The sequence below is a fragment of the Rhineura floridana genome, chromosome 1 (assembly GCF_030035675.1).
Source record: "Rhineura floridana isolate rRhiFlo1 chromosome 1, rRhiFlo1.hap2, whole genome shotgun sequence".
Lineage (NCBI taxonomy): Eukaryota > Metazoa > Chordata > Lepidosauria > Squamata > Rhineuridae > Rhineura > Rhineura floridana.
Window position 1 is genome coordinate 267,267,785 of NC_084480.1, and position 24,778 is coordinate 267,292,562.

At 45.0% G+C, this 24,778-nt stretch overlaps 2 protein-coding genes across 5 annotated transcripts in view; both read right to left on the reverse strand.

The window, feature by feature from the left end:
* ARFGEF1 (ADP ribosylation factor guanine nucleotide exchange factor 1) overlaps positions 1–24,778 on the reverse strand; it is a 148,397-nt gene that overhangs the window by 8,175 nt on the left and 115,444 nt on the right. For all 4 annotated transcript variants that reach the window (XM_061600560.1, XM_061600570.1, XM_061600552.1 and 1 more), the window contains exons 30-37: positions 21,565–21,694; positions 20,335–20,470; positions 20,112–20,250; positions 19,245–19,311; positions 6,352–6,481; positions 5,394–5,533; positions 4,570–4,738; positions 3,985–4,123 (exon numbers count right to left, since the gene is read on the reverse strand). In XM_061600560.1, the coding sequence (XP_061456544.1) occupies positions 3,985–4,123; positions 4,570–4,738; positions 5,394–5,533; positions 6,352–6,481; positions 19,245–19,311; positions 20,112–20,250; positions 20,335–20,470; positions 21,565–21,694 (1,050 nt within the window). The remainder of the gene's footprint in view (positions 1–3,984; positions 4,124–4,569; positions 4,739–5,393; positions 5,534–6,351; positions 6,482–19,244; positions 19,312–20,111; positions 20,251–20,334; positions 20,471–21,564; positions 21,695–24,778) is intronic.
* LOC133372292 (uncharacterized) lies at positions 10,046–14,614 on the reverse strand. The gene is made up of 2 exons (XM_061600675.1): positions 13,498–14,614; positions 10,046–12,738 (listed from the first exon to the last, which is right to left on the reverse strand). The coding sequence occupies exons 1-2, from the start codon at positions 14,597–14,599 to the stop codon at positions 12,083–12,085; spliced, it is 1,758 nt and encodes a 585-aa protein (XP_061456659.1). The 5' UTR covers positions 14,600–14,614; the 3' UTR covers positions 10,046–12,082.

The following is a 24,778-nucleotide window of genomic DNA, read 5'->3' on the forward strand; positions in this document are numbered from 1 at the left end:
GTTTGGAGACCATTGGCTGCGTCTGACTCAGGTCGCCTGGATCAGAGAGCTTTTTTGTTATGGCTATGCAACAGAGTTCTGGGCAACACCTCCAGACAAGTTTCATCCTTCCCCTTGTCCCAGGGCACTAGCCAGGCACTGCATCATGCAGACAGCCATACATCACCTCCTGGACATAGCAGCGATAGAGCCAGTCCCTACTACAGAGAGGTCGGAAGGGGTATACTCCCTCCTATTTGCTGTGCCCAAACAAGATCTGTCATGGAGGGCGGTATTGGACCTCAAGTTCATTAACCGTTTCGTAAAGTATCAAAGGTTCAAAATGGAATCCCTCCACTCCATTACACAAAGCCTGCACGAAGGAGACTTCCTGGCTTCTATCGACCTAAAGGAAGCGTATCTCCATGTGCCCATTTGCATAGCCCACAGAAAATTCCTTCGGTTTGCCTTTGGCTCCCAGCATTACCAATATTGAGCGATGCCTTTCGGTCTCTCGTCTGCCCCGAGAGTATTTACTAAGGTGCTACTCATACTAGTGGCTTACCTCCGGCTTCAAGGGGTCCATATCTACCCTTATTTGGATGATCTTCTCATACGGGCGAGTTCCAGGGAGCTGGCTCATCGCCATCTAACGCTCACGCTCCATGTCTTGCAGGCCTACGGCTGGCTAGTCAATTTCGACAAAAGCCATCTCCAACCAACCCAATGCCTACAACATCTAGGGGCGATGTTGGACACCCTGCAAGCGACAGTGTTCCTGTCCCCAGACCACATAACGACTATCACAGACATCGCACGGTCCCTGATGCACCAAACATCCGCAGACGTCATGCTTCTAGCCAGGGCTCTCGGAATGTTGGTCTCCACCATCCATATTGTGCCATGGGCTCGAGCTCATACTTGACACCTTCAGTGGGCTTTGTTGCCGTTCCAGCAGGACATTGCCAGCTCAAATCATCGCACAATTCCCTTGAGCCTCGCACTGCGCCTTTCATTCCACTGGTGGACAAGGGTCCAACATCTTACCAAGGGCACTCTGTTCAGAGAACCCCGCAGGACTGTTATCACCACAGATGCCAGTCTACTTGGCTGGGGAGCCCATTGCAACTCCCAGTTCGCTCAAGGGGTTTGGACACGAGTAGAGCAGACTCAGAGCATCAATTGGCTGGAGCTAAAGACTTAGCTCTGCTTCATTTTCAATCTCTGTTCCCCTTGGACCATGTTCTCATTCGAACGGACAACACGTGTGTAAAATCACATTTAAACAGACAGGGGGGCACCAGGTCCCGTGCTCTGCAGAACCTAGCTTATCTCATCTTCGACTGGGCAGAACAACATCTACAATCCCTGAAAGCAGAACATCTCAGAGGGATTTGGAATGTGACAGCAGACTGGCTCAGCAGACAACAGGTCGTTCTGGGAGAATGGAAACTTCATCCGACCGTTTTCCATCTTCTCCAGCGTCGGTTCGGCCTCTTCTCAGTCGACCTGTTTGCCTCCAGACGCAATTGCCAGCTCTCCAGGTACTTCGCACGATACCTGGACACGACAGCGGAAGCGGTGGAGGCTCTGTCAATACCGTGGCCGGATGGTCTATTGTACGCCTTCCCTCCAATCTCACTGTTAGCCAGAACCTTGAGGAAGGCGCGGCGCGAGAGGGCACGGCTGGTTCTGATAGCACCATATTGGCCCCGTCGACCGTGGTTCTCGGATCTCCTTGCAATGTCAGTGACGGATCCTTGGACACTTCCAGTCAGGCCAGACCTTCTATCCCAGGGCCCAGTATGGCATCACGACCCCAATTGGCTCAACCTAACAGCGTGGCTTTTGAACGGCGACATTTGAGGTCGGCTGGACTGTCTGACACTGTTATTGACATTATCTTAGCCTCAAGATGACCATCCACCACCCATATATATCAACATACTTGGGTGGCATTCTCCAGGTGGTGTCAGACTCAGCACCTTGATCCTTCACAGGCCACTATACAACAGGTGCTGCAATACCTTCATAGGGGCCTCATGATGGGACTCAGGCCCAACACCTTACATCGACATGCGTCCACTCTGTCGTCCATTCTTTCAGTGTCCTCCTCTGCTGCCCCTATTGCCTCACATCCGTTCATCAAACGCTTCCTCAGAGGCACTGCTCTATGCTCACCGGCTGTAGTCCACCGTTTTCCTCCATGGAGTTTGTCAAAGGTGCTGCAGACTTTACAACGCCCTCCGTTTGAGCCCATCAGGACTGTGCCTCTACGTATGCTGTCTTTCAAGGTCCTGTTCCTGATCGCGATCACTTCTGCGAGACGAGTTTTGGAACTGGGCGCATTGTCTTCTGCCCGCCATCTCTGTGTATTTCGCAAGGACTCTGTTGTGCTGAAAACTGATCCTTCCTTCCGTCCCAAGGTCAATTCAGTTTTCCACTGCAACCAGGACATTGTTCTTCCTTCATTTTGTCCAAAACCTACCCATCCTCTCGAGAAGGCTTGGCATTCGTTGGATGTCCGGAGGTCTCTCAAGACCTACCTGTCTAGGACCCAGGAGATACGACGAACTGAGTCTTTATTTGTATCCTTTCACCCAAGGTCTATGGGGCATAAAGTAGCTAATTCCACCTTATCCCGCTGGTTGCGTGCATGTATTACCTTAGCTTATGAGTCCCTTAAGCTTCCAGTTCCAGCTAGTATAACAGCTCATTCCACTAGGTCAGCGGCCACTACAGCTGCCTTCGCTACCAATGCTCCTGTTGCTGATATTTACAGAGCTGCTGTTTGGTCTACCCCACACTCGTTTATAAGGCATTATAAAATAGATCGTTATGCTGCTGCCGCTGCCTCTTTTGGCAGACGAGTGTTGCAACATGTTCTTAATAATGATTAGGATGTGCATGGTCCCTCCCTGTTATGGGCTGCTTTGGTACATCCCGCATGATGGCATTCCTCCTATGGAAAATAGACCATTGGTCTCACCTGAAGGGTGATTTTCATAGGAGGAATGCCATCACGACCCTCCCAGTTGGAGGATACCTAGATATTTATTGGGATTTTTTATATATTATAGTTACGCTATTATATTTTGTATTAGTAGTGAAGTCAAGACTGCTATTACTGTTATCTCGCTATGTTAGACTCATATTATTATGAATGTTGCTATTCTGTTATGTTCTTGCTGGTAGGCCCGTTGGCCTTTTCTCCTGCATTTTTAGATATCTCTCTTCGGACTCGCTGTGAATGAACTGGAGAGTGGGAGGGGCCTGGCGCCCCTAGTCTTGACTTCAGAAACATTCTTGCCTTCGGACGATAGGTGGAGCTATAACCCGCATGATGGCATTCCTCCTATGAAAATCACCCTTCAGGTGAGACCAATGGTCCAGTTTATATCAGAATTGCATCACCTTGAAACAGCCTTTCCCAACCAGTGTGCCTCCAGATGTTGTTGGACCACAACTCCCATCAGCCTCAGCCATTGGCAATGCTGGCTGAGGCTGATGGGAGTTGTGGTCCAACAACATCTGGAGGCACACTGGTTGGGAAACGCTGCTTTTGAAATGACAAATCATAAATACAAGATACACTTGTAGGCTCACATGTTAGTAATACAGATCATACTATACAAAGTTCTTACGTAGTACAAAGAGCCTTGTGGCACCTTGCAGACTTAACACGTTTATGATGGTATGAGCTTTCACTGAGCACAGCCCACTTCATCAGATGCTTGAAGTGTTTGTTGGTTTTGCTGCAACAAGTAACGACTACACCTCAGCAAATCCCGCAGAATGACTCATATGCTCTAAGGCAACCACAGCATCCACAGTTTTCCTACGGAAGGAAGCTGAGGGCAGCAGGGCAGCAGAAGGAAAGCACATTAGGTAGGAATTCAAGCATTCATACCACACTTTCCCCATGAAGTAGGTATTCAACACAATTGTGTACTGCAGAATTCAACAGTACACTTAAATTTTGAAAGCGTGTGAATGAGTCCTTACTTTAGTAGTCGCCGCTGCACTTCCTCCCATGCATCTTTGCGACTTTCATCCATGTACATACGGAACAGAATGCGTAACCCGCAGGCAAGACTACTTGTCTCCTGTTTCAACAGATTGGGCTTAGATTTTCCTTTGAAACCTGTCAAAACAATATCACTATTTAGATTTTACTAACTTTATCTGAAAGCCTACTTTGGAATAATGTATATTCACAGGGGCAGAGAAAGAATGAAAAACTAGTTCATAGGGTTCTTATGGCACCCATCCTTTTTGATCAGGATACTTCTAAAACCAAAAAGATTGGGTGCGAACAGGTTTATATGAAAACAAACTATTTGACCACAGTCTGTGACATGATACTAAGGGAGAAGGATCAACAAGAAATCCAGATGTAAGTCTAAAATTCCAGCAAAGGGAACCCTTGTGGTGTATGCATTAAAAGGCGTAAGAGAAATCATTGCTCTGCTGCTACTACACCTATTGCTGTATGATGATGTGCTTACTGTCTTTCTTTACTGCACCTATCAGAATACAGTAATTAAGAGTCTTTTGAACTAGTTTATCCTTAAAATTTGTAAGCTGTACCTGCTTTCCACAGAGCAGTTCTTTGCTCATTGTTTGAATTAAAAGCTTTAGCAAATTTGTGAGATTCCAACAAACAGTCCAGGAGCTTGAAAAGCTGTTGTGATGTTAAAAAACGATACATTCCTTGATCTTGTGTATCCACGTGAACATTAAAGTCTACTGCATCCCTCTAAATAAAATAAAAATGGAATTAGCTATCATATTGCTAAACATTTTTAGTATCAAAATGAAACTTCTCAATATGTCATTGTTTAAGTAAACTTAACTATATGGTGGAAACTGTTTACAATTGCATCACTCTACTTTCTTTTCCTCAAATGTTTGTCAGTCTGAACTATGCTATTACTTGATGTCTGCTCAAGAAAAGCATAACCATTCACAGGTAGTGTTCTGCCACTTAGGAGCTGCTTTTCTGTGCTGCGATCCCATAAGGCTGGGGTAAATAATGCAGCCATATGGGTGGAACAGACTGTGTATGAATCTGCATCACTGGCTCCCAGGTAGCTATGAAGGGCAAAGAAGCTCCAAATAGCAAATGAGAAAATTCCCATCATATTATGGACATTATTATACCTAGAAAAAGTGTTTTCTTTGTGTATTGTTAGCTGAACTAGAGGCACTTTAATAGTTTCAGCAGAAGCAGGGGAAATGAAGCATAGAAGTCACTTGTGCTTCTTTCCCAGGTTCTATATAAACTTGAATTGGTTCTCAGTAAGAGATTCTTACTTGAAAAATCAGGAATTTTCCTCCAGGATGTACTGGCTTTGTAAGACCAGAGAATGAAAGCCATCTCCAAAGACTAGAACCAGCCAACTTGACCTTACCTGTGCTGCAGCAAGATTCTCAGCATCTTCTTTTTTGCTGGTTGCTGGGAAGAACACAATATTGTCGATTGTTTGAATGAGTTCCAGTTGCACAACACATTTGATCAACAGAGCACCAAACAGTTTCTGATCTGGAAATTCTTTAAAACAAAACACAGTAAAATCTGTTTAGTAACGGGAGCACTTGGAAAAGCTGCCAAACATATAAGTAAATGTTTAAGTATTCTGTGAAGACCCCCAAGATTGAACATTGAGCAGCAGTACAGTTGCCAAGATATATTACTGTATGGTTATTGACACTCAATAATAGTACCCGACTCTGGAATACCCTCCCCTTTCATGTGTGAACAGCACCAATGCCAATGGATTTCAATGGCAGGTAAAAATGTTTTTATTCACTCACGCAATTGGTTAAAGTGGTGCCCCTTGCTTGGCTGATGGAGTTATGTTGCCAATATACTGTTTAATTTCCATTAAGTTGAATTTAAATGTAATATTGTTTTATTATATTTTAATGTTTTTTCTCACTCTGGGACTGTGTGAACAATGAAGAGTGGGTTATAAATAAATCCCATGCTACCTCTTTATCAGTGCAATCATAAGATGCAAAAAAAAAAACCCTTTTAAAGTTTCATAATTAAGCTGACATCCATCTGATCTGTGTTTTACTAAATTTTCAACTAATAGCTGAAGTTCAAAAATGAATATATAATAGCCACAGGCCTTGTGCTTTCCCTCCTCTTTCTCACAACAGCGCCTGAGAAGTCATTCCCAAAGTTTCAGGAATGTAGTAGTCTATAACATATTGTATTGAGCTGCAGGACAGAAAAAAAATAGGGAAGTCTTGCTGCATAAGCAGAAGTGCTTCTATAATCCATGTTGGGTCTTTAGATTCCAGCCCATATTCCTGTTCAAGTGACCATGCTGTCTGAAACAACTCCTTTAGGAAAACACTCACTTGTAGTAGCTTTGTTTTTGCTGACCTCCTCATTTGCTGGTGGCCCTACAATGGACTGAAACTGCCGTCTATCTGAAGATCTTGGTTGTACAGAGTCATGGATATCTACAGATTTCTGAGATATTGTATCCTGAAAATGGAAATACATAACCAACATCATGCTCAGCAAATTCACTGTGTCAAGTTGTTAACTTTTCATGGCAAGACTAAACCTTACTTTGGAGCACATTTGTGTTACAGTTAAGTCTCCTAGAAGGTTTCTACAAATAAAAACAAGGGTAAGATTCATCCATATTCTGCTAAGAATACAGCTGTCAGAACTGTGCAATTACACATTTAAAAATGAGTATTATTTGCATTTCAACTACCTTTAGGATATTTTTGTACTAAAAAAGTTTAGGAGAGGTGAACATCAAACTTATGATACATTCCCTTCAGTGGACAGAGATTATCCAGGAGTAGGTAATTCCTCCGATTCACTTTGGAGGCTTGGCTATGCAAATAACTTTATGCTTGATCCATTCTGATGAAGCCAGCTGCACTCCCCAGTTTCAGGAAGTATTGCAGCTGATAAAAACAAAACAAAAACCTACTTGGAGTCCGGAAGACCATTAAACTTTGGTAACTATGGATTATAAAATAGCTTGATTGCTTTTTCCTGGGGTGGAACATATAGTGACACAAGAAAGATAACAGGACAAAACTCTGGGTGTGAGATAAACCTTGGCTGGGCCTGGATAACCTACATCTGTTGAAGAGACAGAAACTTCATGAAACTTAGTATTACTTTCTCTTCCAGTGACAGAGGTTATCCAGAAATAGGAAGTGTAAGAGCAGTCAGTATGAACCATCTCTGGTGGGCTTCTTTGTATTTATTTATTAAATTTATACCCTGCCGTTCCTCCCAGTAGGAGTCCTTGTAGCCAAACAAAACAAAAATCTGAGGAACAGATTGGAGCACATGCCTCAGGTTAGCATTGCAAAGAACAAATCCAGCCCCTAGTACTGAAGAAAAGAACAAGTGGCATCGAACAGTTACCTAGAAGTGGCACATTAGTACTGAAGGCAGCAGAGGCAGCTAAGTCCCTAGGAGATAAAATGGACTATAATGCTGGAAAGAACCCACAAAGTTGTTCCCTGTATGCTAAAAAAAACAGGCTCTTAGCCGCTTAATTAATTTCCTTCCTCCAAGATGGAAGGAAATGACAACCCATCAGATTTATGAAATTCCATCGTCCATTTAACAAACACCCTCCAGGCTCTGCACATGTTGAGTATGGGTCGTTCTTCTTCTTTGGGTTGCTGTGCCCCTTAGAACAAGATGGCAACTCAATCATTTAACTCCCATGGAATAAGGTGTTGATCTTTGGAATATAGAAGGGATCAGTCCTCAACAGAATTGGTTTTGAAGACGACAGATAACTCCATCCTTACAGGAAATTCAGCCAGTTCTGAAATCCACCTTGCCATAACTACATCACTTTTCAAGATAATACCTAAAAGACCACTGGCCTGATTGTTTTTTAAGGAGGATTTTGAACCTCAGTACTTCCTCAGCATTTCCCTATTGAAAGCAAAGTCTGCTGAAGAGGACCAATCAATCCAATAAGGCCCAGACAACTATCGTACAAATATCCAGAACAGGGAAATTCCTCTTAAAGGCTGCAGAGGTTGCCACCATTTTTTGGTAATCTATAGTTTATTAGGGCTTTCAACATTACAATAAAATAGTACAATCCCTTATTCCCAGTTCCCCTACCTCTCTTAGCCTTCATGCCCTTTTTCATGTTGCAGAATTTTCATTTCTGTTGTTCAGTTGTTTGGTATGTTATGCAGTGTTCAGCTTCACATGTTCAGATCAGAGTTGGGATAAATGAGTGTCAATGTGCTGCTGGGATCCCAGATTAAGAACTGTTAAACTGGAGAAGTTTCCCTCCCTGTACTGTGCTTCCCACTTTTTCAATTTGTAGGTATTACTCTGTGAAGAGTTCCAAAATGTACTCCAAATCTCTTGGAAGCTTGATTTTTCTGTAAATGGGTTGTGACGTGGCTGTTTCTTCACAACCTGATAGGTCAGACAGATACTCTCCTTTAACCATTGCATGATGGTCAGCATGGAAACATTTGCCCCAAGTTGAGTTTGGAAAGATACAAAGAGGGCCTGAGAATGCCTTAGCTTGGCTGTTCTATGCAGAAATGCCTTATCTGGATGGAAAATGCATCTCTAAACCTCAGTATGCTGAATTACCAGAAAAATAATCCTGTGCAAGTATTTTGACTGGGCATTTAGCCATTGGGAACACATGGCCCTCTGTTCACATATGCTTTTGCTGACATATTGTTTGTCTATATCAGCACATGGGAGAGAGCAAAATCCTGGTTGAATGCTTGAAGAGCCAGGTTTATGGCCTTCTGTTCCATCCACTTGATACTTCTGGACCTTTCTTCCTTGGACCAAGTTTCTTGTGCCGTTTTGTGGTCCAGATGAGCTTCCCATCTGAACCGACTGACGTCAGTAGCGATGACCATCCTGGGTGGAATATACAGAAAGATTCTCTCCTGCAACCTTAACAGCTCCAACCACCAGCCTCTAGGAATTTCAAAAAGAAAACAGGAACTTCTTGGAAGCTGGAAGAGATGTCTTCCCTTCATTTCCACCAATACCACCTCAATTAGTTCTCCAAACTACTTGGCTCCTTTGAAGGCTGAACTCACCATCTTGGCTTGAGACCCAGGATCAGCATCACAGTCTATTCACAGCCATATAAGTGACATCAAACTGCAAGCAATCTTTTAAAAACCATCCTTAAGAGGCTTCAGGGTGGAATCAGCTACAGCCATTTCTTCAACCCATAGAAAAAACACCCTTACAAATAGAATACAGAGTTAGTGACCGAGGTTTGGAAAGTTGCAGCTGAGGCCTTGGACCCTCTCTAAGATTGCTTACACTCTTGTCACATGACCCTTCCCATTCCATGGGGATAACTGATGCAGAAGATAGGACTGCAACCAGGGTATCCAGCACCGGCATTTAAAGGAAATCCATGATCCTATAAGGGAGAGGGCTTGGATGTGGCACTGTGAGCCTATTATGCTTTCCATGGGTTTTAGGAGACCCCTGAGGAAAAGGTGACTTGGCCCCCTTTAGGGATGGAGTCAATTGGTTCTCTAACGTAGGCTGCTCCTGAGGCTGATGAGGTGTGTGGCAAGCTTTTGCTAGAAGGGCTGGGAAGACATCGGGGTGGGGGAGCCTGCCGTGTGTGTTGGACTTTCAGTTTCTTTCTCTGAGAGCTCGCCTTGATGTTAGTCTCTGGGTTCAGGCCTCAATGCTGCTGGGCCAGAGGCAGCTATAGCGGTCCTCAGTGATTTGCTTGCCTTACGTTTGTTACCAACCACATCCCAGGGTGGTGATGATGCTGGACAGCGCAGCCAGGGGACTTTTGGCTCTCTTGGACACAGGGAAGGATTTCTTAGGAGACCTTGCCAAACAGAATGAGGAGCTAGAGCAAGTCCTGTAGCTTTCTTGCATTTGTGTTAGGCCTGCCCCTGGATCTGTGTCTCCCCCTTTGACATTTTCCTTTATGCTTTTTGCTAAACGAGTTACAGCTCAAACCGCTGCATGACTCTCCTCTCTTACTCTGACACATGGGAGTCCTGGACTTTGGGGAAAATGGACCATTGGTCTCACCTGAAGGGTGATTTTCCTATGAGGACGGACATCACAACGGGTTTTAGCTCCACCTATCGTGCGAAGGCAAGAATGTCTTTGAAGTCAAGACTAGGGGCGTCAGGCCCCTCCCACTCTCCAGTTCATTCGCAGCGAGTCTAAGGAGAGATATCTAAAATACAAGAACAAGGCCAACAGGCCTGGCAGCAGGAAAATAACACAATAGTACCATGCATAGTAACATGACTCCAACATAGCGGTATAACAGAACTAGAAGTCTTGACTTCGCTTTTAAATTTAAATATAATAGCGTAACAGTAATATAGAACACATTAGAAAATATATAGTCATCCTCCAACTGGGAGGGTCGTGATGTCCGTCCTCATAGGAAAATCACCCTTCAGGTGAGACCAATGGTCCATTTTCCCTATGAGTCCGGCCATCACAGCGGGATGTACCCCAGCAGCCCATACAGGGAGGGACCACCCACGTGTTAATCGTCATTAAGAACCTGTTGCAACACTCGTCTACCAAAAGAAGCGTCAGCAGAGGCATAGTGATCAATTTTATAATGCCTTATAAACGAGTGTGGGGTAGACCAGACTGCAGCCCTACAAATATCAGCAACAGGAGCATTAGTGGCAAAAGCAGCCGAAGTGGCAGCTGACCTGGTAGAATGAGCCGTTATACTAGCTGGAACTGACAGCTTCAGAGACTCATATGCTAAAGTAATACATGCCCTTAACCAACGGGATAAGGTAGGATTGGAAACTTTATGCCCCATAGACCTTGGATGAAAGGATACAAACAGAGACTCAGTTCGTCGTATATCCTGGGTCCTAGACAGGTAGGTCTTGAGAGCCCTCCGGACATCCAACGAACGCCAAGCCTTCTCGAGAGGATGGGTAGGATTCGGGCAAAAGGAAGGCAAAACAATGTCCTGGTTGCAATGGAACACTGAATCAACCTTGGGACGGAAGGAAGGATCAGTTTTCAGTACAACAGAGTCCTTATGGAAGACGCAGAGATGGCGAGCGGAAGACAATGCGCCCAACTCCGAAACTCGTCTAGCAGATGTGATTGCGACCAGGAACAAGACCTTGAAGGACAGTATACGAAGAGGCACAGTCCTGATGGGTTCAAACGGAGGACGTTGCAAAGCCTGCAGAACCTTCGGCAAACTCCATGAGGGAAACCGATGGACAACAGCCGGAGAGCGTAGGGCGACTCCCCTCAAAAAACGTTTGATGAACGGATGTGAGGAAATATGATCTCCAGGAGAGGACACTGAAAGAATGGACGACAGAGTGGACGCATGTCGACGTAGAGTGTTGGGTCGAAGTCCCATCATAAAGCCGCTATGGAGAAATTGGAGCACCTGATGCACAGTGGCCTGGGATGGATCATGGTGGTGGGACTGACACCACTTGGAGAAAGCCACCCAGGTATGTTGATAAATACGGGTGGTAGATGGTCTTCTCGAGGCCAAAATAATATCAATCACAGCGTCAGACAGTCCAGCTGACCTCAAATGTCCCCGTTCAAACGCCACACTGTTAGATTGAACCAAGTAGGGTCCTGGTGCAGTACTGGACCCTGGGATAGAAGGTCTGGCCTTACTGGAAGTGTCCAAGGATCCATCATTGACATTGTCAGAAGATCTGAAAACCACGGTTGGCGTGGCCAAAATGGTGCTATCAGAACCAGCTGTGCCCTTTCGGTTCGCGCCTTCCTCAAGGTTTTGGCTAACAATGGTATGGGAGGAAAGGCGTACAATAGACCGACTGGCCACGGTGTTGTCAGAGCATCCACTGCTTCTGCTGTTGAGTCCAGGTATCGGGCAAAGTACCTGGGAAGCTGGCAATTGCGACTGGAGGCAAACAGGTCGACTGATAGGGCGCCGAACCGACACGAGACGATGGAAAATGGCTGGATGAAGTTTCCATTCTCCCGGAAAGACCTGTTGTCTGCTGAGCCAGTCTGCTGTCACATTCCAAATCCCTCTGAGGTGCTCTGCTTTCAGGGATTGTAGATGTTGTTCTGCCCAGACAAAGATGAGGGAGGCTAAGTCCTGCAGAGGACGAGACCTGGTGCCCCCGTCTGTTCAAATGTGATTTTACACACGTGTTGTCTGTTCGAATGAGCACATGATGCAAAGGGAACAGAGACTGAAAATGACATAGAGCTAAGTGGACAGCCTTTAGTTCCAGCCAGTTGATGCTTTGGGATTGCTCTGTGTTGGACCAAACCCCCTGAACGTACTGGGAGTTGCAGTGGGCTCCCCAACCTATGAGGCTGGCATCTGTGGTTACAACGGTTCTGCGGGGTTCTCTGAACGACGTGCCCTTGGAGAGGTGTTGAACCTTGGTCCACCAGCGGAAGGAGAGGCGCAGTGCGGGGCTCAAGCGAACTTTGCGATGATTGGAGCTGGCAATGTCTTTTTGAAAAGGCAACAGAATCCATTGAAGGGGCCGAGTGTGGGCTCGAGCCCATGGCACAATGTGGATTGTAGATATAAACATCCCGAGCGCTCTGGCGAGAAGCATGACGTCTGCGGATGTTTGTTGCATCAGGGACCTTGCGATGGTTGTGATGGCAGTGATGCGATCTGGAGCCAAGAAGACCATTGCCTGCAGGGTGTCCAACATTGCCCCTAGATGTAGTAGGCGTTGGGTTGGTTGGAGATGGCTTTTGTCGAAGTTGACAAGCCAGCCGTAGGCCTGCAAAACATTGAGGGTGATCATTAAATGATGATGAGCCAGTTCCTCCGACTTGGCCCGTATTAGCAAATCATCCAAATATGGGTAGATATGAACCCCTTGGGTCCGGAGGTAAGCCACTAGGATGAGTAGCACCTTGGTAAACACTCTTGGAGCAGAGGAGAGGCCGAATGGCATCGCTCTATATTGAAAATGCTGGTGGCCAAAAGCAAACCGAAGAAACTTTCTGTGGGCTATGCAAATGGGCACATGGAGATACGCTTCCTTAAGGTCGATAGAAGCCAGGAAGTCTCCTTCATGCAGACTCTCCGTAATGGAGTGGAGTGATTCCATTTTGAACCTGCGATATGTTACAAAACGGTTGACAAACTTGAGGTCCAATACCGCCCTCCATGATAAATCTCGTTTTGGCACAGCAAATAGGAGGGAGTACACCCCTTCCGACCTCTCAGTTGTGGGAACTGGCTCTATCGCCGCTATGTCCAAGAGGTGGTGTATAGCTGTCTGCATAATGTTGTGCCTGGCTGGTGCCCTTGAGCAAGGAGACGGGTGGAATCTGTCTGATGGGGTTGCCCAGAACTCTATGGTATAACCATAACTGAAAAGGTCCCTGATCCAGGAGACCTTAGTAAGGCACAGCCATCGACCTCCAAAATTAAGTAATCTGCCACCTATGGGGAGGGCATTAAGACTACTTGCGTAGGCGAGGGCCTCCCTTATATGAGGACGATGAGTTGCCCCTGCGCCCTTGGTACTGACCTCTGCCCTGGAAGCGTCGGTTCCAGGAGCCCCTGAATGCGTTGGGGTCATAGGGTCTGAAGTCGCGGCCTCGTCCTCCTGGCCGCGTTCCTCGAAAGGGCTGGTTAGAACGGAAGGAAGGGAATCGCCTGAAAGGCCTGTGGTCGCTGTTCTTGACTGTGGCCAGAACCGGTTTGTGGGCGTCTTTTGGATCAACCAGCACTGCCTTTAGAGCTTCCTCGCCTAAGAGTAGAGATCCGGAGTAAGGAGCCCTGGACAGATTCAATCTGGCCGCTGAATCAGCTTGCCAGTGGCGAAGCCAGAGGGTGCGACGAGCGACTATTTGAGCCGTCATGGCTCGTGCCCCTAATTGAGTGGCATCCAAAGTGGCATCGGCCACAAAAGCTGCTGTCTTATGCAATTTCAATAGTGCTCTTCTGAGGGTGACAGGATCAGGGTTAGCATCCTCTAGAAGGTCATCCAGCCACATCATAGATGCTCTGGAGAAGATGGAGGCTGAAGCGGAGGCACGCATGGCTAGGGCAGTGGCCTCGTGATTCTTGCGGAGGGCGAAGTCTATTTGTCGTTCAGTAGTGTCTTTTAGGTGGGATTCCCCTTCCCTGGGCAAAAGCGATCGTGAAACGAGGTGAGCGATTGGTTCATCTATGCCAGGGACGTCTAACTTGGTGGCAAAGTCCGGGGCTAGGGCGTAAAGTCTGTCAGCCAGGTTCTTGAAGCGTCGAGCTTTGAGTGGATGGGCCCATTCTTCAGAGGCTAATTTGGTAATTAGGTCCGGCACCGGGATGTAGTGTTCAGTAGGTGCAGGGGATTTGAGGACCTTGGCCCCTTTGATAGCTGGGGCGGGCGAAGTTGAAGGCGCAGTCTGGAGGCCAAGGGTATTAACTACCCTGCGTGCTAGCGGCTGATAGTCTGAGGTATTAAACAAGCAATACGATGTATCCTCCTCATGATCTGAATAGTCGCTCCAGTCGTCTCCTTCAACATGGTCAGTGAAAGTTGACTCCTCCGCATACGAGACTTCGTCCGTACATCTGCCTCTGGCTACATCAAAGGGATCTGGTGAGCCGGAAGAATGAGCTTCATGGCACGCACGTTGGACCATGTTAAGTGGAGGTATGGCAGGAACTTGTGGTAGTGACTGCATTTGGGTGAAAAATGCCAGCATGGCTTGAAGTTGGGAGAGGAAATCAGGGGACAGCTGCAGACCGGATGTGGCAGATGTATGTGCCTGAGGAACTATTGGAACAGATGTTTGGGGCGGTAAAACGGAGGGAGGTTCATTAGGCGAACACGGGGGAAAGCCAACAAACTCTTCCTCATCAGAGGCAGCAGCAGGAGAATGGAGAATATCGCTTATGTGTGCCTGTGCTGTGGTGGTGGTTGGCACAGAGACATAACGTGGGCGCTTTGGTTTACTATGGCTGGAAAGATGTTTTGTCTTAGCCAGTGCTTTGGTATGTCTGGTCTTAGTCGTGTTAGGATGTTGTGGCTTGGCTGATTGTGGCATGCCTGGCTGATCTGGCACCATATGGGTTGATGGCGACATGCCTGGCTGTTCTGCCATCTTATATTAACTTGGGTGCAGTACACTGCCACGGAGGGGGCAGAATGTAAAGACCCGAACTGGCACAGCGTACTACCACGGAGGGGGTAGGATACACTGACAGATGGCGAAGTGCACTGCCACAGAGGGGGCAGAATGAACTGAGGTATCAGCGTTAATGTAATATAGGCTGTTTTAGAGTTGGTACACTCAGATTAGTGCTGTAGGCTGGGTTTCAGGTTTGGTTCACGACCTCAGAGGGGGCAGGACCAATATAAATCAGATTTAGTACAAATCAGCCACTAATAGTAAAGCTCCAGCCTTGATAATACAATCCAGCCACTAGGATTAAAGCTCCAGCCTTGATAATACAATCCAGCCACTAGGATTAAAGCTCCAGCCTTGAGAATACAATCCAGCCACTAGGATTAAAGCTCCAGCCTTGATAAAATAATCCAGCCCACTAGGATTGGAGCTCCAGCCTTGATAATATAATCCAGCCACTAGGATTACAGCCACAGTAAAATTGTGTGTAAATCAGCCCTGTGTAAGTCTGTCTGCAGCACGTATACAACACACATACAGATAGATAGCCTGCAGGGGAGGTATCCGATGGTTAATAAGGGTAACAAAAAAGGCGGGAAATTTGAATTCAAAAAATGGCGCCCAGAAAAAAAAAAGAGCGGGAAAAAATGAACAAAAATGGCGGAGAGAGAAGGAGCAATGGCGGCCGTCTGGAAACGAACTGGGGAAAGGGCTGCCCCGCACAGTCTCGCCGGAGGAGCCGCAGGGCCGATAGCCGTACTAGCGGCTCTAAAAAACCCCAAGGAGGAAACAGGCAGGAGGGGAAAGGCAGCCGCCGCCGTCTGCAAAGCTCTTCGCGGTGGGAAAATTAAAGCCACGGAGCGAGGGTGAGCTCAAGTAAAAGCGCTAATGAGAGATCCGCAGCCGCCGGCTTCAGGGGGCGAGATCGGACCCGGGCAGGCTAAAAAAGGTGACGGGGTAACGCCGGGAGCCGCAGCCGCAAGCTCCCGCTGAGATCAGAAGAACCGCAGCCGCGGTTTTTCTGAGAGCTTCACTAAATGCAGCCCAGCAAGGCAAGCCGCTAGCAGCCGCAAGCTCCCGAGGGAAGCGGCAGAGCCCAGTAGAAGAAGAAAAGCTTTAAAAAAGGGGTGAAAGGACGGAGAGAATCCGCAGCCGCGGTCTCTCTAAGAGCTGGGGAGTAATCCAACAGAGGAAATAAACTGCCCAGGCAAGGGAAAAAGTTCCCCAAGAAAAGTTCCCAGAAATCGGATAAGCAGTTAAACGCAGTTAAACACAAGACGGAGGGGAGGAGGACACTTGGGAGACACACAAGAAACAATACCTCCGCACCCTGTCAGACAAACACACAAACAAACACCAAAAAGAACTTAGCTAAATGCTATGCTATATGAATCTCAATCTTGTTCGTACGAAGGCAAGAATGAACTGGAGAGTGGGAGGGGCCTGACGCCCCAGTCTTGACTTCAAAGACATTCTTGCCTTCGCACGATAGGTGGAGCTAAAACCCGTTGTGATGGCCGGACTCATAGGGAAAATAAGGTCTTGCACCAAAAATGTGAAACAGGAAAGTATCCTTCAGAAAAATCTGGTAAAAAGTGGATGGTAAAAGTGTTGATGCCCTCTATACTCCCTGGACTCTTCTTGTACCCACTTACAGAGACGTTTGAATTCTGCTGTTACATGTTTGTCCACCATGAATCTGAAGTGTGTCCTTCTCCCACTTGTCCTATGGTTGAGGACAGGTGGAAGAAATGACGACCGGTGAGGAAGCCTGCTCTCCCTGATTGCTCTGTCCAGCATCAGTTCACAACTCAGACTTGGCTGCTGTTATTAAAGCGCTATTGCGCTACAGTGGCATGAAGCAACCTGATTCCTCTCCTGCCCATGGCTAGCATGGGAAATGAGGAGCTAAAACACACACATCCTGCAGTCCCCAGGCCCTTACTAAGACACACTGGGAAGGTAGGACGCTGAAATAATTCTAAATAGAAAACAAAAGATAATCTATGAGAACACTACTAAGGAGTTCCAATTCCATATGACCTACTGGCTCATCAGGCAGAGCTGGTCTGGGGACTAAGTGGCCCCCTCTTTGGGAGGAAATTAATTTTGATTGGCTCTGCCTGTGGACTCCAGTAGGGCATCATCCTGAATGAGTCAAATGCCCTCTGGGAGCCTCTGGAGAATTTGCTTCCAAGCTGCTAAATTGATTTAATTTGAAAAATCATCACCTCAGAGTACTTGTGCTCTACTAAAGCCTTATTGTTTTGGAGCAGGTAGGATCAGGTGTGTGTCCCCTCTCCCATCAGAAGGGATCAAGCATTTGCATTGTCCTGCCTTGAAGCAAGTAGGAAGATTAAACAACTAAGGCTAACTTCCACCCCTCAAAAAAAGAGTCAACATAAGCGCTGGATTTAAGGTTGTATCTGCCTTACATTCAGCTCATTTCTGACGTGGCCCCCAATACTGAACACAGTCCTCAACCCAACAAAATAAGATACTAGTTGCATCAAGCAGACTAAAGTCTAAAGCAGACTAAAGCATTCATATTATGGGTGGGTTCAAAATGGTCCAACAGCTGTACATAGGCTACTTTATTCAACCTCTTTGAAAACTGCACCAGACACAGCTTGTCATGTGCAACAGCTCACAATGTGGTACCTTCAGTTCTCATCACAAAAACAAGGTCTCTCTTTGTGAGAAACTGAACAAGTTAAGGCACTTTTCACATGTACACTTTTTCTGCAAGGTGTACTCCCCTATGCAAACAGGCAATGCTAAAGGGAAATATCACATCTGTTTCTGGGAAATGCCACCATATTCCATAAAGATACTTGTTTGCAGTTGTGGTACATAGAAGATTATTGCTGAACATATGGGTGATGTTTCCATCTGCATTTTCTTGAGCTTATTCTCACTGTATGGAGTTGGTACAAATAACTTTCCAGATTATGTTTCAGAAAGAGTCACTGCAGTATCCCGCAATGCATGCAAAATTATTTGATGCTTCTAAAAATTAAGCTTATCAAAGTTAAAGGAGGATGGTCTGTGATTTAAGGAAAATTCTGAAGCGTTGGAATTAAATGAACTGAAGACTTCTTTAATCTTGAAACATTTAAAGACCCCACAGTACCAATGCCAACTGTAACTTGGTGTCACATGGACAAATCTCAGGTTCATACTCCTTTCTCTTTGCATCCTCCTGCATTTTCTTTCATCCAATTTGGGCCAAATCATGGGTTCAGAAGTAAAGACAAACTATGTAACAAAAGAGGGAGAGTGCAAAGGAGGAAGGAGAGTGTTGAGCCCCAGGATAGTTCATGTAACTCTAAAACATGGTTTGACAAGGTATCTGAACTAGGGATGGGGGAGAATATCAGCTAAATTGGACTTAGTATCAGATTTTGACTGAATCTGACAGTCCACTGTCTTTTTGGACCAGCACTGATTTCTTGTGGTGGGCCGTGGCTGTAATCAGCATGGCTATTTTTAAAAAAAAATCCCCCTGATTTTATGTAATTATCTTCATAATTACAATTACTATTATCCATTAACTTTCACGGATTTACATAAGCATTTATGTTAAAGATTACATAATTTATTTCACCACCAAAAAACCCACAGCGGATTGAATCGGCAAATGCAAAAGCAAGCGGGAACAAAACAAAGGCGGATTGGGATTGAACAATGGACTATCAGACTACAAGCAGATTGGAACTAGGGAGTGAACCCCATCTCTAGTCTGAACTAACATTTATGAGAAAAATAGTCCAATGGACCAATCCTTTGAACATTTATTTAGATGCTGTCATTGAGTTAGTTCAATGGATATTTAGCAAATGTCTATAACTGAAACATAAATCAAGCTGAATATTTTTTCAGAACACATGCCTTTGTTGTAATCATGAGTATTCTCATCACATTTTTTAAACGTTACGTTTTAAAGACTGCTCACATATGTATCAGAAATACACGATGCAGAAATTGTGTTTGTAAACATAGAACATTTACAGTTATATATAAACATTTTAAAAATGCAGATATTTACTTTCAACAATAAAAATTCATATAGCAATCCCTCTCCTGTTGTAAAAAAAAGGTACATTTAACTGATACATGTGAAAGCATTTCCCCTGCCATCTTTACTTTGCAAACATACCAACTGTTTCTCTCTTCCAGGAGATGGAGGAGCAGTATCTCCCCCGGTTGGTCTCCAAGTTAAAAGCCTTGAAAAGAAAAAACACACGTAAGTTATTTCTGTTTCAGACCTAACATTTTAATCTTTGAAGTGAAAAACAATGATAATTCAATTTTGAGTAACATTATGAGCAGAAAATGGGACAAATGTTATACATAAAACCTTCCAAGACTTCTTATACATATAAATATAAAATTTTACTAATATGGAAAGCAATTTTTATCTCAGTCTGATAGCACCTTTCCCTATAGATTTGCTTTCAGTCAAGACTCACAGACTGTTCAAAAATTAAATAAGGCAAACAGGCATTGATGTTACAGCCTTCTCCGAGGCACAAGGTGAAGTCTGCTGCCCTGGGCACCTACTGGGAGGAAGGGCAGGATATAAATTTAATAAATAAATAAATTGGACTGGGCAACATCAACTTTTTAAAAAAGAGGCTTAATTGGGCTAATAGGCAAGACAGCCCAGAAGGGAACAGAAGCTAAAAGCTTCTTACTCCATGTCCTACCCCTTGACGTAGGCAACTGACATTGGAAGCACTAGTCAAGGGGAAGGGAAGGAGTGCCTGTTGTAGACAGGTTGTAGTTCAATGGTAAAGCATCTGCTTTGCATGCAGAAGGCTCCAGGTTCAATCCCTGGCATCTCCAGGTAAGGCTAAAAGCCAGTCAGTGTTGGCAATACTGAGCTAGATGGACTGATGGTCTGTCTTAGCAGCTCCTATGCTCTTAAGCCATAAAGGACAAACATCGATACTCTCAGAGTATTGGAAGTATATATGTGTAACATTATCTTCATCCCAAATTATAAGTAAGGCAAAAATCTTACGCGTGGGGAATGGTAGTTTTGAAGATATCCAGCATGCAGTTGCAAGTCTTATCCCAGATTTCAAGAGTAAACTTTTCACCATTTAAAATTACAACATTCTCTAAACAGTTTGTACCAGACCGTGCTAGTTGTTCATTGTCTGAAACACACAAAAAAGGCATTGGTTTGTTCATACTATACAGAGTAAATTGCTGCATTTTGAAAATTACTTGTGTACTCCTACCTTGCTGAACACACCAGTAGAGCTGAGCAAATATATCATCCAAAAGGACATCACTAAGTACTTCCAAATACTGGGTAAATACATCACATATTGCATAAAGTGCATGATTACAAGTTGTTGTCATCCATTCAGCTTTCTAGGAAAAGAGAAGAAGGAAATTCTTAACAAAATAAATTAGTTAGAAGGAAACTGAAAAACAATAAGTGGGTCAAATCCCTTCAGGAAGAGTATTTAAAAGCATATGAATAAAAAGGCCTGTTTGACTCTAATATCTTGTAAGTAAAGTGCTTGTTACAACTATAGGAAGGTTAAAAAGCAGACATTTCGCCTAAATGAGGAAAAGTCACACACTTACACAATACCAGGATACTGTGATTGCAAAAACAAGCTCCAAAATCTTCTCAAAACATACAATTTCTATGAAACCTTTTGCTTATAATCAATACCCAATTGAAACAAAGTCCAAGATAATGTACCTATCTTGATCACATTTGGCTCTTCTTATCTTGGCCTCTTTTTCTGCTTTGTGGATGTCTCTGCTATTAAAACTGTCATTAAAAGATGTTTGGGATAGAGACCTGTCTGTTTACTTGTTATTTGGCAAAACACTACATATGGTGATAGCACTAATAAAATTTATCTTAATGTATAATATTTTTCTAAGCATCATGTAACCTGTGAAAGCTTCTGCGCAGGTGTGTGCCTACACAGAAGAGTTCACGAGTAGCACGGTGTGGCTAGGCAAGGCGGGGTGACGGTAGCAGCCCTCCAGGTGCCCGGTGGCAGAGCACAAGGCACCCAGTTGCAGCGGCAGCTTGCAAGGCACCCTTCGGTACTGCATGAGAGACAGGGGTAGAGGCACCCTTTGGTACTGCATGAGGGAGAGGGGACTGCGGAGGTGAGTGAGCCACCCAGTGGTGGCTATGCTGGATGGACCTGGCCCTCTATTGGTTGGTCAGTCGGGGTGGGTGGGTTCAGGACATAGGATCTCTCTACTGCTCTGACATAGGATCTCTCTACCCCCCCTCTCTATAAATATAAGATTCAACATTAAACTCTGCCAGCACGGGATATATACAGATCTGTGGATTGGTATGAACAATTAGGGGGAAATACAATGATTGTACAATATAACCTGTTGTCCATTCTTATTTCAAGAAAGGTAGGAGGCAAAAGAGATTATGACAGTAATAAAAAATTAACTCTAGTGATAAGTAATGCTATGCTTACCTCAGTTTGTTGTTCTGGCAATTTCATGTTGTCAAATATCCGGAAGACAATCCGAAACAAATCCTGCCACCAATGCTTTTCATAAGTATGGCCATAAGTTTTCATTATTTCAAACATAACTGTTAAGCCTCTGCAATAAAAAGTAAACACTAAATATGGGAAACCTCAGCAAACCAGAATCTCTCAGCTCCTAGAGAAACTTTTAAAATCTATTTTTAAATTTGAAGGAGTATCTTGAAAGTAATAAGAATGGGAATTTTGTACTGAATGGGACAGACACGGTCTGAAGGCATATGATGCAGTAATCTTACTGAAGGTAAGCAGGTCTGGTTTTAGTGCAATCCCTGCATAGAAGATCCCACATACATGCCACCTTGAGTGTCCATCATACAAGAAAGCAAGGAAGAACAAAAAAAACCCCGTTTTATCTGAAGTGAGCACACAAGCTCTACCTTCATGGGTATCTCCTAAGGTTGACAACAATTATTATAAATTGTCACTATCCAAGACATTTGGTCTTACCATGAAATGGTCTTCTACATGCATGTAAAGATGATCTCAGGTGGGACTTGAGTTCTGCCTTGTGGTTGAAGGCAGAAGAGATGCTGTTTGATTTTGCAGAGTCTTCTAGTCTCCCCTACACATAGGGATCAGTTCTCTCATGACAAGCCAGAAAAGACATATATAGGAAAAGTTACTTCAAAAACAGACAAAAAGCACTCTCTGCCACAGAACAGAAAATAAGAACAGAATCAAGCAGCCCAGGCACAGAAGAGAGAGAACATGAGATCATCTTTACATGAATGGAGGAAGACCGTTTTGTGGTAAGACCAAAAGTCTCTTCTCCCATGCATGTAAGAATCTCAGGTGAAACATACCAAAGCTGACCCATGTAGGGCGGGTAAACATAAAAGCAAAACTTGGCTGCCTACTGGCCTAGGGAAACATGCTCCAGTACCCTTCTCCCAAAGGCTGCCTCAGCCAAGGCATAGGAATCTATCTTACAATGGTTGATAAACATGTTAGGGCTAGCTTGTATGGCCGCCCTGCAAACCTGAAGAGAAGCATTAAGGAAAAAGGCAGCAGAAGTAGCCACCACCTGGCAGAGTGTGCCAGAATTTTAGATGGAAGAGTGAGACTCAAGGAAGCATAGGCCAACACCATGTAGGCTTTAGGCTATCTAGACAGTGTAGAGGGGTGAAGAAGAGGGGTGAAAGGAAACAAACATCATCCATTTGGGAACAAGGGCTTCATTCTTGAGATGAAAACCTACGTACATCTAATGAGTGCCAAGCTTCTTAAGTCAGACAGACAAGTTAAGGACATAAAGAGGGTAGAATGAGCTCCTGTTGACTGTGCAAGGGAGAAAGGACCTTAAAACTGAAAGAAGAAATAATATGGAGGATCACTCTGTTCTTCTGGAAGTTACAGAAGTTTATCCACAGACAGAGCATTGAGCTCTGTAATTCTCCGTGCAGAAGTTGTAGCAATGAGAAACAGACTTTGAAAGTAAGTAGATGAAAGGACACAGGCTCAAAAGGAGGCTTCTGAAAAGCAGTCAAAACTTTGTACAAATCCCAGGTAAAGCTGTGCTGGGTTGGTGTTGTTGAGCCAGTGACTCCTCACAGGAAACACTTCAGAAATGGGTGAGAATCCAATGGTTTCTCTGGAGTTGAGGAAAAGACAGAGCAGAGTTTTGTCACTGAAGAGTGTTGGATCTGAGCCCTATAGTCAGCCCATCTTGAAGGAACGACACCCACTTTCCCTGGAGCTAATTGCTCCTTACAGCACCAAGCAGATAAACACCTTCCATGTACTTTCATAAAGGCGTATAGTGGAAGAATGTCTGGGAACCACCATGGTATGAACTACTGAGAGACCTGCCTTAGTAAAAGTTTCCTCTGAATGACCACTCATGAAGATTCCGCCAGGTGAGGTCCTGATGCTACATACATCCCTGGTATAACAGATCCTCTCGGAGAGGTAGCTGCCACAGGGCAGGTGTTGCTAAACTGAGTAGCTCAGAGAACCATGGTCTCTGTGGCCAGTATGGAGCCACTAGAAGAACTCTCTTCCCTTCGTCTCAGATCTTCTTGAGGACTTCAGGGGGAAAAGCAGCATTGGAGGAAACACATACAACAACCTGTGTCCACAGAAAGACAAGAGCACTTACAGCTTCCACTGAGGGAACTTCACTGAGAAAAAAAACTTTTTACCTCATGATTGTAAGAAGAAGCAAACAGATCCACTTGCACTCTTCCGAAGATGCCCATGAATTCCCTGAAAACCTCCATTTTCCATGGTGAACTTGTTTACAACTTAGGCCTGACTGTTTTGCTCATCTTTTAGATGATCCATCATAAACAATGGGTCTCCGTCCAATGAAGGCAAATCATCCAGGGAGGGTTTCTGAGTGGAACTTGCCTTGCAGAATGGCCTCTTGTGACCACCAGACCAAAGACCAATGAACTGCATGTGACAGAGAAACCTGAAGGTGATGTCTGACTGCACTGTTGCTCTGAAAGGGCAGCAAGACCCATTGAAGAGTTTGGGTGTGGAGTCCCGCCCAAGGAGTTATCTGAATTGCCCAGACCATGAGGACTAGGATTCCTGAGAGGTTTCATGAGATCCACTGATGGAGAGGATAGAATAGAACAGACTACTGGTCAACTCTTGTAGGCTCGTTCCAGAGAAAGTGACATGACTGTCTTTCATGGCTCCCAGGTGCAGGATCTGCTGAAGCAGACACAGCTGACTCTTCATGTGATTGTTCAGAAAGCCATGGTCTTGAGACAGGCCAACCTGATGTGAAGATCTTCCCAGGTCCTCAGAAGACTGAATCAAGAGGTTGTTCAGACAGGGATAAACGTGAAACCTTTGCAGACTCAGGTTGACCACCAAGGTGACCATGATTTTCATGAACATCCTGGGGGCCAATGATAGGCAGAAGGGCATGGCCTTGTACTGGAAGCTGAGGTTGTTGATCACACCTCAGGTAACACCTGCATGGACACAAAATAGGAACATGTAAATATGCTTCCTTGAGATTAACTGATGAGAGGAAGTCCCTCTTTCCAAGGCCTCCTCAAAGGGCATAAGCTCTCCATCGAGCACTTGTGATATCGGATGAACTCATTTAGATCAGGTCAAGCACTGCCCTGAAGGAGCCATAGTAAAGAAAATGAAACAGATGCCTGAGAAGGAGCCATGGTAA

Excerpts from the sequence above, each read along its gene's own strand:
- LOC133372292 (XM_061600675.1), bottom strand. The coding sequence starts at position 14,599 with ATGGTCCAACGTGCGTGCCATGAAGCTCATTCTTCCGGCTCACCAGAT. Across the intron at positions 12,739-13,497 it reads CCGACGCTTCCAGGGCAGAG|GCCTACGGCTGGCTTGTCAA; the intron begins GTCAGTACCAAG and ends AATGTTTTGCAG.